At 42.0% G+C, this 13,452-nt stretch overlaps 1 protein-coding gene across 1 annotated transcript in view; it reads right to left on the bottom strand.

Annotated features, from left to right (window-relative positions):
• TYR (tyrosinase) overlaps positions 1-13,452 on the bottom strand; it is a 61,873-nt gene that overhangs the window by 15,950 nt on the left and 32,471 nt on the right. Inside the window, exon 4 of the mRNA XM_080375148.1 lies at positions 199-380. Coding sequence (XP_080231274.1) covers positions 199-380 — 182 coding nt within the window. The remainder of the gene's footprint in view (positions 1-198; positions 381-13,452) is intronic.

Below are 13,452 nucleotides of genomic sequence, written 5' to 3'. Positions count from 1 at the left end.
ACTGAACTTGGTTGGAACTTTTCTAATGTATCATGTTGACTACATCAGACCAGGAAAGTGAAAACAAGCAATTACAATTTGGGAACAGATTCAGGGAAAAATCTGGAATAAAAGGATTTTTTATTATCTCCTGATTTTATAGGCATATTCCAGGTTGTAGGCAACAAATTTGACAATCACCCAAAATAGAAATGTTACCTGGTTCTTGCAGATAGTCATAGTCATACCCCAGCTCTCTTGAGGGTTTAAAAAATTCTCCATTTCTGTAAAGGGGGATAAAGGGCACCATGTAATTTTCTCGATTGTGCCCAATGGGTGCGTTGGCTGCTGGGTAAACTTCTAGCATGGGCCTGTGTCTTCTTAACCATTGCTCAAAAATGCTGTAAAAGAAATAGTATGCCAATTAATGGTGGAGTTTGACAGAAATTTTCTCCCTGAACATTAAAAAAAAAGTGTTGATGCTATTTTTTGTGAACCTTGGGGATACAGTGGCATGTAATGACTTGTGTTTGTGTGCATGTAATGCTTTCCAAATCATTTGGGGTTAGCTACTTCAGTGCTGAGTTCCTGTGCAAGCCTACAAACAGCAAAGACCTGCAGTGCTGCAGAGAGGCTGAATATGCTTTTAAATTCCATAAATGCAATTCACTGTCTCGCTGTGACCTGACTGCAATTTCTGCTCAATAATTCACATGGCTGTGAGTGATAGAAAGAAAAGGATTAAAGACTTCAATCCTTCCTCGGCACCCTCAGAAGCATTTATAGCTCGTTGTGATTGGTCTTGTTGCCAGCTTCTCAGTCTTGTTCCCCTTCCTCTGTTTTCTTACCAATCATTTTCATGCCTGCATTGAATCATGGCTATACCATGGCTGGTTTGACATCACCATGGGGGTGGACGCCTCTGAGGAAGAAGAGGTAAGCTATATGAGTCCAGAAACTTGACAAAGCAAGTCAGCTGTCAGGAAAGAGTCTTTCTCCAGCCACAGCTTCTTCACTGACCTTGGTGTCTGCATAGTTGTTTAACATATTATCAGTTCTCTCTCCCAGCTGCTGTCGTGCAGCTCTTTTTTTACCCTTTCTTAAATATGTTATCACAGAGGCACTACCAATGTCACTGATGGGCTCAGCTTTGGCCAGCGGTGGGTCTGCCTGGAAGCCTGCTGGAAGAGGCTCCATTCGACACAGGGACAGCTTCTGCTACCTTCTGACCACCCCTGCAGCCCCCTTGCTACCAGAACCTTGCCCCGTAAACCCGATACAAGCTGTTACCCACACCTCTGACCTCAGCTGCCTCTTTCCATATTCTCTGTCAAAGTTTCTCCCTTTAGCTGTCTGTCAGCACAGGGCTGTACGTCTGTTCTGTAACTTGGAGGCAGAAATCTTAAGGGCTGCAGTATGGTAAGAGATTGTATTGACATTTTCAAATCAACTACCGGATGTGTTTGGAAAGCAAAATTTACAATTTTCCAAAACATTCTCAGTTCTCCCCCTTCGTGCCTGAGCTTTTTCTGCTCAACTCTTCACTTTCTTTCAGTCCTCCAATCCTTGCCCTGATGCCCTGATCTTTACGCAGTGACCATGGCTTGTCAGCAAACACCTGGATGTGCCAGGCTGGAAACAGGGGAGGGGGCAAGATGCTGCAGGGGGAGCAGACGCAGGTATCTTATGCATGAAGAAAGAGGACCCTATGGTCTATCAGATAATATTGGTAAGAGGGGATTATCGGCATCAAGCTCGGGCAGGGATCAGTGGATTCATTTATCAGTTAAGAGGGATGGAACTAGTCTAAAGAGACCTGTAGATTGTGCATTAATGGAGGTCTTGGCTCAACAGCTGCTCCTTCCTGACACTGGCCACTGACAGGAGGAAGCAGACTTCTCTTCCTTGTTCTGATTAATAACCAGCTGTTCAGGGACTCAAGTTACCTCAGAAACACAGACCCTAAATGCAAGTGCTTAGCAGTATCCAGATATCTGCAGAGTATCCAAGGATTCTGTTGGTAGATTTTTACCTCTTGTCTTTGGGCAGAAATGCTGAGAAACACTCTGCTTACCCCACCAAATTAAATCCCTCTCACACTCATCAAAATAGAGGAAGGACCAAAGCCTTGGTTCTTTTTTTAAGATCAAAAGATTAAATAGATGAAAACATCACTATGTTCATACACTTTGTCGACCCCTTAACAATGCAGATATTAATCTCGATTAAAATCTTCTTTGTGGCTCTCTTCTTCAGGTAATTTCATCAACCCTGTCTAGAAAAATTCCTGTCAGAATAACATTTAGCTGAAGCTTTCAGATAGGTAAATGTAAACAATGATATCAAGACTCCAGCTGCAGTTATTACAAGAAAGTTTGAACAGAAACTGTAATCAGATTACAACTGTGGGGAATGCATAGCCAAATTCAGTAATCATTAAAAAAGGCATAGAATATAAAGGAAACCGGGGCATTATTTTATCTTGAGGTGGTGATGGGGGTGCTGGACTTCAATGCTTTCCCAGCCTGGCTTTTACCTGTGTCTTGGGCAAGGGACCCTGACTCTCAGTGCCTTGTTTTCCTAGCAGTTGTAGGTGACAGCTGAGATAGCTCTTGTCTGCAGCACAGGACAGATGTTAGAGGTACAGAGATACTTTGGTTATCGGAACATGGTAATATTTCAAGAAGAAGGCAGAAACAGGACTTGGATCAGCTTTTCAAAATCTGGTGATGATCCACACCCAAACATTTGAATGCTCGATCTGAGGTACTTCTTGGGGCCTGAGTTTTAGAAAATGCTGAGCAGCCATGTTCTGAAAATCCGGAGGGCTGATGAGCACAAGGTTCAGAGCTAGAGTTGTCATTTGCCTGAAATAGCTTCATGTAACATGCCCTGAAATGCAGCATCCTCTCTGGGTGACTTAAATGTTGCCATTTCTTAAGCAGTTTCAAGAAGAATCCTTAGGCCAGTAATCTTTCAAGCAGAATGCAAATGCAAAGCATTTCCATGGAAATGAACATATGTACTTTTGGATTCCTTCATTTGCAGTGTGGTTCCCACATTAGATATCAACCTTTTCGTAGAAGCAGCAGGAGTATTGAATTGTCTGCCCTTGCAGCTGATCTTTAGATTTAGACACAATCGTATGCCTCTAATTACTGATATGATGAGTTGTACTGATGCACAAGATAAGTGGCACAATTCACTGAGTTATTTATGAACAGTTGTCTCCTTCAGCCAGCATAAAATCATATAATCTTTACTGAGATCTGTTTCATCTAACATATCTATATGCCACTGCAGAAATCTCAGAAACATCCGTCAAGGTTTAAGAGTCACACTTCCCATTACTCCCTTTAGAATAGCTGGCCCTGTGCACTTATCTTGGCTTTTATGTTTTGGACACTTTGAAAGATTATGATCATATTCTGCTTGCTAATAAAGCAATTGGTTGAAGTTTTGTTTATTCTTTCCGCTTCAAGGTTTGTTCCCAGCTTGTTCAGGAAGATGAAATCACAACACTAATTTTTTCTTGGCAAGATAATGCATGATGCTTTGTATTTTCATGAAGATCTTCATTTTTTTCTTCTTTTGGCTGAAAAACCTGACAGATTTAGTATGTCAGTAGTATTATTTACATTGTCAACTATTTGTATTTCTCCTTTTAAAAGGGGGGCACTGCCATTTCCCTGCCTTACTCATATTTTGTAAGAAGTTATGAAAGAAGGAACCTTACCCTTACCTTTCAAGAAAGATTTCCCAGCTGAGTGGAAAAAAAAACCTCCCAACTGCATCTGGCTGGGGAGAAAATCCACGAAGAAGGTACAACAGCTATACCTTTGCTGTCATGTACAAATAGTTCTTGTTGGGCACCATAAGCCATTTCATATCAGAGAGTTACATTTTATGACTCCCAGGTTGAGGCTGTTAACTCCCTTCATGGAGCTTTAAGGGCAGCTGAAATCCTGAAGTCGCCTATGGCTTTTGCTGTCAGCCAGGTAGTGACATTGGCACAGTGCTCTTATTCTTGGGAACTTCTCTTAACTGAAAAGACTTGGGACAAAAAAGGGCATACCTGGAGAAAATAAGCACACATTATTTTGTTTCAGAGTACTGTGACCACTGAATTACACATTGTGGGATACTTTTTTTTCCCCTCAAACAAGGTGCTTTCTCCATTCCTGGCTACCTTTAAGGTGGCATCAAATGTGCTCTCCTTCATGCAGTGCTATCCTTTCCTCTAGGCAAAGAGAACACATCTTAACAGCTATGATGGATCATCTGACAGTTCTTTCGTGTGCCTTGGTCTACAGACACAGTTGCTTTAGGCATTTGGTTTCTGTGACAGAGAAATCAGTGCCTCCATCATCAGATGTTGATTCACTTACTGTTTACAGATTTTTTTCTTTTCTTCCCTTAAAAAAAGCTGTGTTGTAAGTTATTTCCTCTTAGTACCTTGAAAATACATCCTTGTTTTCTTAGGGCTGTAGACTTAAAGCTACATGCAGAGAGACAAAATGCTGATGCAATTAGTTGGTCCCTTCGTGGGCTGACAAAGTTCCTGGTAGAAAAGCCAGGTTTGAGGCAGAGCAGCAGACATCAGCTCCATAAATTATTGGTTATCTGGGCAAGCCACTGCGTTCATGTTCTCTTCGTATGAACTTCTGTGTCCTCCCCTGGCCCTGAGAGCCTAACAAAGCAGGAATATGAATTAAAAGACATCTGAAGGGTCATTTTGTTCCACATTGCCTTCCTTTCTTGACATAATGAGATTAAAGGCAACAAAAAGAGAGCTAAAGACTCAGATTGAGGTTCTGTGGTATCCATTCTTCATGTTTCTTCTATTCAAAAAAAGTACTGAGGAGAAGTTCAGTGAGAGGGAAATCTGTCTGACTCCTACAGCGGTCCGGCTGGTTACTTTCTTCCTCAACATGTAGGCAAAGAGGGCAAGCAGATAATTAGTTATTTGTATAGGTAGGAGTGATATTTTCCAGAGACAGAGACTTTTTTAGCATTGCGATCCCAGCTAGACTGCCGTCATTTGGGAGATGTTGGCACAGCTGAAGAGAACAGATGGGATATGAACATGGTGAAGAAGACAAGGCGGGATAAAGGATAGAAAAAAGCTAATCAAAAGTCATCGGGAATCTGGGATTTAGCAGTAACAAACCATAAATCTTCCAGGGTGGCAACTCTTACCTAGAAGGGTCACAGGCAATTAGGGTTTAAGAAACAGAAATCTAAAATATGAAAATGAACTAAATGAAATGGAGTTTAGTCTCCTGATAGCCCTAATGCCCTTTGTATTTTTTCAGTGGCAAGCAAAAGTGACTTGGAAGAGGTAGCTTTTATTTAAAGGCCTTGGACAGATCAAAAATTAATTCTATTTAGATTAGAGCAAAGACTGTTTGTATCTGGGAGACTTCTTACTTCACTTGAAGAAATCAGTGCCCAAAGTGCAGTCCCAAGTATGAGGCTAAGGAACCGAAAAGGGTAAGAGAATAACTTGGAATTTGAAAGGTGCCCTGTCTCACATTTAGAACTCAAAGAGGCTCGGTATGTCTATATTGCACTTCCAAGGGAGAAATTATTTTGTAGTGGGTGTATTATTAAAGTAAATAATTAAGGTTTTAGAATGACTGGATTATGATGATCAACAGTCTATGCAAAGACTATTTTTGTGGTAAGAAATATAATTTTTATATTGTAGAATAGGTTGGGTTTAGACAAATTTAGGTGAAAATAAGGCTCAGTGTTGGTATTTAAATATTGACAAAACTGATCTAAGGACATGATAATATCACTATCACTTAAACCCTCTGATTCAATCAGATGCTGCATACTTGATGCAGAAATAGCTTAGGCAGGTTATCTGGTCAAAAGGATTCCCAAAAAGTCATAAAGGGAAAGAATATTCTTCTTACATATTTGAGAAATTTTAGAAAGTGTTAGAGGCCCCATTTTACTTTAGACAAAATAGGCACAGGGTAAAAACGACTTGCCTGAGTTCATACTAGACATGCTGTGGTAGAGTGGGACGTCACCTCTGGGGCCTTTTTGTGCCTATCAGACTATGATACTTCTGGAGTTAGGTTATACCATTGCAAAGCTTGGGGTCTCAATTTTATTTAATTTAATTTTTTTTGCTATATATCTGTATACAGATCTCTCTGACTGTTAATGAGCTTAATACTTGTGTGTACCAGCACTGATAGGTCTGAAGAGTTGATAAGTGGTAAAAAGTAATAGATTTCCATCTGGTATGTTGATGCTTTGATAGTTAAAATTTTCATTCAGGGGAAATATAGTTTGCTTTCACAAAGAGTTTTAGTGTGGTAAGGTGCTTTTACAGAGAAAATTAAAGCCATCTGCAAAAGACATGGATATATCACTTCCATTTAATTGCATATAAATAGATTTGAATATTTTCCTTGTTCTGCTCCATACATACCAGATTATACGGAGTGAAATGAAATGAACCTTAGTGGAAAATTAATTTGAAAATAAAATCCTTGGTTTAAAGAGTGGGGGGAAAAAGAAGATTGATTTGAGGATGATTAAAAAAAGGCCACCAATATATATTTCTGAATTCATATTATTCTATGAATAATATATGCAATGGTATTATAGCTAATGAAAGGATGAGTCAAGAAATAAATGAGTTTATGTTGCCAGTGGGAAATACCAGGCAGAGTGTAAGAGCACCACTGAATATAGGCTGGATAACTTCATACTGCTCCAGATAGTGTTGTGTACTCTGAAAGATGCTGCTCACAGGAAAGAAATCTTGAAACCTAAAAAAAGTATAGTAACAAAATAAAAGTAGGCATTTTCTTTATCGTTTTGGAAAGCATCTTTCCTAAGAGCCATTTCCCAACAGTGTGCCTCCACAGTTGTAAGCAGAGCTACACTTAAGCAATTACAGTGGAAGAGGAGAAACTAGACCTTAATTATCTGTTATTAAAGATCTCCTCATATTGAGCCACCACAGAGACACTGACACATAGTGTACACCTAACTGGCCCTTCAGGAAAATTTCCCTGGAGAAGTTTAATCCAGTGTGTTTTACCTTGCAATTAAGGACAGCTGGAGAGAGGGGATGGGGAAAGAAAAGGATTCAGTACCCCTATATGAATTCCTCTGCCACACAACCAGGAACATGAGTGACACTGCAGGTGTCCCCAGTGGGAGGACTGCAGTCCCCTTATGGTGAAGATTTGAGGTCACTCTGGGTCCATACCACTACAGAGGACACAATCTTGCTTTCCTTCTGCCTCCTACCTTCCTGTCCTCACTTCCCTTGTAAGCATTTGTACAACCATGCCACAACCAAGATTAAGGAACTGCTTTGGTTCAAAAAAAACCCAAAACCAACACATCTCATTTGTTTTCATTTGTTCTGGGATAGCTGAGGTGAAATAAAGTCACGGACCTATTCATTATGCTTCTGCGTGATGGCCAGTACCAGCACAAGGGAGGAACAGAGGTGAGCACCTCTGAGTAGCATTAATTGGTGAGCAGAACTGTTTCTTCTGGTTAACCTATGTGCCTTGTTAAGCTGACTGAAAGCAAGAGTGAAACTGTGCCTTTTGTTTCTCAGTAGCCTCATAAATCCATGCCTCAGCTAAGCCCGCACACCATACTAACGGCTCAGCTACTAAAAGGCAACTTTGTAAGCCACTAATAAATTTATTGCATCCAGATCTGAAGCCATGCACTAGTTTGTGCCAGATTTGACACAGAGACTTTCATTCTACAGTTGTGAGACTGAGGCTAGATTAGACTGACCATGGCAGAAGGAAAACAGAACATTGATGCTTAGAGGTCATTTATACAATTTGTTTCAGTATCATGAGATCTGACATTGCGTAGAAGAGATCTGGCAAGGAACATGTATTTGCATTTGGAAATAAAGGGAAAAGGAAACAAATTGAGGGAAGCTGAAGTGCTAGTCCAAGGACTGTGATTACACAGTAGTCATCACTTTAAAAGTTGGCACTAGGTAGCCGGTATTACAAAGTCACCTCAGGTAATTCCCATCCCAAGCATTTGGGAGAAACATCGGTGCTTTAGCCCTGGAAGAGCTGCTGATGCTGAGGTTGTAAAGTCAAGGCACTGTACTGTTTGCCAATGTATGCGGTTATATTGCAGTGTCCTTTTGCTTTTTCTTCGTGTTTTAAGTTGGCTAAAGACACTACAGAGACTCTCAGGAAAGTTGTAAACAAATCACACTGGTCATAATGCAAGTGTCTGATTAAAAATTAAGACGCTGCCCTCAATTACTGTGAGAAACCCATCCAAGGTCTCTGAGGCTATGTCTCCCCGACTTTGAATCACTGCTGCATACTGCCCTGGGTTCCAGTTCTCACTCTGTGTCTGGCCTCAGGAGCTGGGGAACATCCAGCCTTCCACCATCAATTTGAAGCACGCAGCAAGCATCCTTGGGCACGGTGCCTCTTCCACAAACCCTTGCAGTACCACTGTCAAATTACTTCCCTGCCAGTTCCCCAGACCAGCTGCCAGAGAGACACGTTTGTGCATGTGTGTCTGCCTGTGGGTGAGGCAACTGGGAGATCAGGGGATCCAGGGGCAGTTAATGGGTAGACTGGGTGTCTAAGGCCAGCTACTAGGGAATCTAGACTGTGTATGTATATATCTGTATATATGTATGCCTACTTTCCATAACAGGCTTTCATCCTGGTCATCTGAAGAAGGCAAAAGGATGAAGTTGTTAGTGCTGTTGGAATTTGTGTGAGTGCTGTATTTCTTATGTTGATCTGTGTAGCTGATCAAGCACATACACATATATAACTACTCTGTGTGTATACATCTACAGGGAATACATGCTCAACCTCACTACTGGTTGGACCCAGGAATGCAGAGCTATGGCTGTTTGGGCTTCTAGATTTGTCAACTCCTAACACTTTAAACACAGGCTTGAACAAAACAGACCAAAAAAAAGACATGTTTTTAGCCCAGTGGAGCTGTTCCTCTTTATAGTGTTGTGCTTCTGATTTTTTTCTTGAAGCATATATTCCCATATAGATCAATCATATGTCTCTGAAATATGAAAATTCATTTTCAGGAAAGATCTGGCCTACTGTATTGTTTCCTTTTACTCCAACTCCCTTTGGTTACTTCTGAAGCAAAGTTTGTTTGTTTTAGTGGACCACGGTGGAATAGACCACCTGCAACACTGAGGGGCAACGTGCAGATAACATGAAGCTCTTTACGTATCCAGCCAGATTGATATTGGCTGCAGGCTGCCTCCTAAAGGACCGTTCTCTGGATAAGGCGTAACAACGTGCACAATACTGACACCTTCCCACCCGTTACAAAGTACCACCAGAGATGGGGAGCCATGTGGTGCCTGAGGATCTTGGCACTGCTCTGCTTTCCCATCCCACTACAGACATCTGTACTTCCTTCCATCTCCTTTGTTCTCGTTTATGGCACTGCACAAACTGGGACTGTAAAACCAATTTGAGTATCCATAGCCATTTGGAGAAGATGCAGCTGGATCTCTCATTGCTGCTTAACACGCTCATTTGGGTGCAGAGGGCTACATAGCTTCCAGTCATTGCTCCAATAACGTAGTGCTCCAAGTGTTTCTCTTCTAGAATAACAAAGGCAGCAGCTCCTCAAGCCTCTGTTGGGAGAAAACAGCTGCTCAGGCGTCCTAGTCCTGCAGAGGATTCAGATAAAACAACCCTGAGGAGACATTGCTGCTGGTGGTGTAGACCTAAATGCTGCTCCTCTCTCAGAGAGAGCTGCGGAAGTCCTGTGTTTCTATTCCACATTTGCTGTGCCGATTTCTTATGCCTAACTCTTCCCAGGAAACCCATATAGCTACTTGGGGCTTCACCCCATTGCATATAAGTCTGGGGCATGGCTCCGGTACCACAAAGCCTAACATGCTGGGCACTTTCCCAGTCGATGAACCTCACAGAAATATTCTTATTTTCTGCCTTCTCAGAAAATTAGGTAGAATGAACCAACAAGTGCTGAGACCAGCTTACATTTGATCAGTTGCTGATGGATTACAACATAAAGAGCTTTATTCCTACTGGAGAGGGAGATAATGGATAAGCTGAGCATGACACATTGCTCACGATGCTAAAGGCAGGAGCTGTGTGTTGGAAATAGTGTAGGAATCTGCAGAGGAATGTCAGTATTCTCTAGTGCAGGACTAGGTAATGCCTTATTGTAACCCTGTTATTGACAAAGCAAGCGAACTCCTGCAGAAGCTTATTCTCCACCTCTGCTGGAAAGAAACTAGGAGTTTAGGTGAGGCTTACCTGGACTGAGATTCGGTCAGATACCTGATCTAAACTCTATCACTTTTCTTAGTGAAGCCAGACTCTGTTTTACACCAATGAAAGTCGGCAATGACTCTTCTTAAGTGGAGGAGAGAAATTCTTATTCCTTAAAATAGCTGTCACCATGTGTATTGTTTCACTTCTTGCTGTCAAACTAGGGCAATGTTTGGCTAGAAACATTTGTTTCTCATTCAGATTTAGGTCTCCAATTGTGTCCAACACTGCAAAACCTGAGATGTAGAAAATACATGATGCTGTGTCCTGTGTGCTTTGTAAATAAGGAAATATAAATGCAACTGTGTGTTGCATGGGAAGAAATAAGTTAACATTTTCTGGAATGTATATCCCATGTTAACTTTCTCAGGTTCATCTTTGCCATGGTTTGCAGCTACAGAAAAACATCACTTGAAGTAAGCGATAGTACAAATGCCAGCTGCTCCGAAGTTTAATAACTAATTTCCCCTGAAGACAAAGATAACAAGCAGATTAAAATGGACTGCTGTGGAGGTAGCTGGACTGACTCTATGTAACTCACTCCTGTGCTCTGTAATTCAATTCTTTTGAGACTGAAAGATTGTCGTTATTGAAGTTCACAAGGGCATGTAATATATAAATCACATCTACGGTAGCAAAGTGATAATTTCTTTTGATGAATAGAAGGTAGCTACATGTGGGTGAGAAAAGTACCATGTTTTCCTGTGATTTTTTACAATTTGAACAGTTACATCAGCTATTATTGCAGAAGAGCTGCAGGAAGGAAATTCAACACTGTGCTAGCTGTCTGCATCAGAGCTTGTCTTGATCGCTGTGTCACAGAGAGCTTTCTCCTCCTCCAGCATTAAGAGACTAGGTGAAGACTAAGCATGTGGTTCTTGCAAAGTTTCAGGACAAAGTAACCTTTCCTTTTAAAAAAAATACTAATTGCTTGCATAATATGTAGTGTACAAAGTGATCCATTCTGTAACTGCGTTGGCTGAACTAAAATCTTGCAGTAAGAGTGATATGAAACATGCACTTTAAATGGAACTATTTGAACTGAACCTCCTATATTACTGATTTTTGAGAGCAGAATGGGTCATTACAAACATCTAGCCTAAAGAGTAACATGGTGGGTGAGATGGCCAGCTACTGTATTTCACATGTAATCCAGAAGATGTCTGTTTAACCTTCTTGTTGCTGTTCCCGTCAATCAAGGTGATCAGCAGCACTATAGATTTTATGTATGGTTAATTGATAAAAAAGAACATTTATCTTCAGAGCCTGTTCATTGTCCTTATTTCTGCCGCTGATCCTGTATGGTCTATTTTTGGATTGCCAGAGGACTTATTTAAGAGAGAGGGTTACTTTAGACCCATATGCAACCTCAAGTGTACTATATAGACTCAGTCTCTGTCTGTCCGATGGGCAAAGCAGGGAGGTCTTCTGGAGGAGGGTTGCTCTAAACCTATACTCCTTTGCTTTGTCTTCTGGCCACCACTCTAGCCATGGTATAGGCTGGACAGACCTGTGGTGTGACCCTCCGGAGCTGTTCCTTTCTTTGGGTGCTTTGCAATTGCAGTAGCAGGAATTGCCCAGGCTTACTGAAATAGATGTTGGAGTCCAGCTCCAGTATCTTGGTGTATGATTTGCCTTTCAGCCCCAGACACAGGGATATCGAATGAGAGATACTGGGGATCTGTGTTTCTCGGCAACACCCCACTTACACTCTGTTTTCCGTGGATATATTTATGTGGTATTTTGCAGTAGATGTGAACTCACTCTACCCACATACTGAGCCCACTTCGAGTGAGTCAGCTCCATCAAACAAGCTGAGTAGCTCTGGTTAACATGCTACTAAGACTGAGAGGTTAAGAGGAGAAGGTTAGAAACTCTGGTTCAGGGCCAAATGAGGGTTTGTGGTAACAGAGGGAGTGTGTGTCCTCCTGCACTTTTGTAGACATCCTTAATGGGAAGCAAAATTAAAATGAATCCTTCCCTGCTTTAATTTCTAAAATTTTCTGTGCTTGAGTTTCCCACCCCTTCAGTACTGATCTGCTCTGTACCTCATGCTTGTTGTAGGAGTTTGCATGTGCCCATAAAGCTTGTGACCAAAGTAATTCTTGACCACCCTCATATGAAGCGCTCTGCTGGAAAGCAGTTTTCTTCCTCTATTGCCCCTCCTGGTAAAACAGCTGGTTTCTGTGACATGGTGGCTTCCAGCATAGCAGCTGCTGGTAATGTGGTGATTTTGTTAAGCATCAGAGAAGGGTGAGAGCTGGAGCCTGCTGGTGGGATGTGGGTGTGTATGCTGATCAGGGCTCTCTTCCCAGTAGGAGTCATGTAATACACTCAAGACAGGGAGAAGAGGCAACTGCCACCCAGGATGCATTCCAAAAATGTAATTAATTGCCCCAGCAGCTTGGGAGGTGGGGACGTAACTTTTCCAGGCCCGGTGTTGTTACACACACAAGTAATGGGGTCGTACACCTTAAGCATTACACGTATTGTGGCTGCTGGCATTATGGTAATTTCTGAACTTGAGTTTAAACAAACCCTCTGTGCCAAGTGTTATACAGAGATATAAAGAAGTCTTTTGAGCGGACTCATCTGATCAAGAGACAGAAGTGTGCCTCAGCAGAGATACTTGCATCTGAGCTGGTCACTAGACTGTAACTGACTACATTCTTACTGACTATAAGGGGGGCTCAAAAGGAGATGTGTGCAATGCAGTTCAAGAAAAGCACAGCTTAAACAAAGCTGAAGGTGGGGTTCCTTCGAGGGAGAACCCGGCAGCTCCACCGGCTGTGGCTCTGATGCAGGGCTATGTGGAGTCAGGCAGCCAGGTGTGAGCAGGTCATCAGCTCCAGTGCTGATGTCCTCACTCACCCAGGTGCCATGGGACAGGGGGGCTCTCTGGGAGGGGAGGACCAGGGTAATCTCCTACACAGTGTGCCTCTCTACTCATCGCACTACAGACAAAATGGTTTATCAGGACTTCTTTGGATATTGTGCTGCTGCTACACAATGATCACATTTAAGTGCTTCTCCGGCTGTCCTTGGCTTCCTGCTGCCATCCCTGTCTGCCTCTGAAGTGTTTTTTCCCCTCCTTATCCATATTGCATGTGTTCAACATATGCGTACAGTCCCACTGAAACCATCCAGCTCCCACTGATTC

The sequence above is a fragment of the Falco punctatus genome, assembly GCF_963210335.1.
Source record: "Falco punctatus genome assembly, chromosome: 2".
Lineage (NCBI taxonomy): Eukaryota > Metazoa > Chordata > Aves > Falconiformes > Falconidae > Falco > Falco punctatus.
Note: the sequence above shows the minus strand (reverse complement) of the source record. Positions and strands in the feature narration are given on the sequence as shown.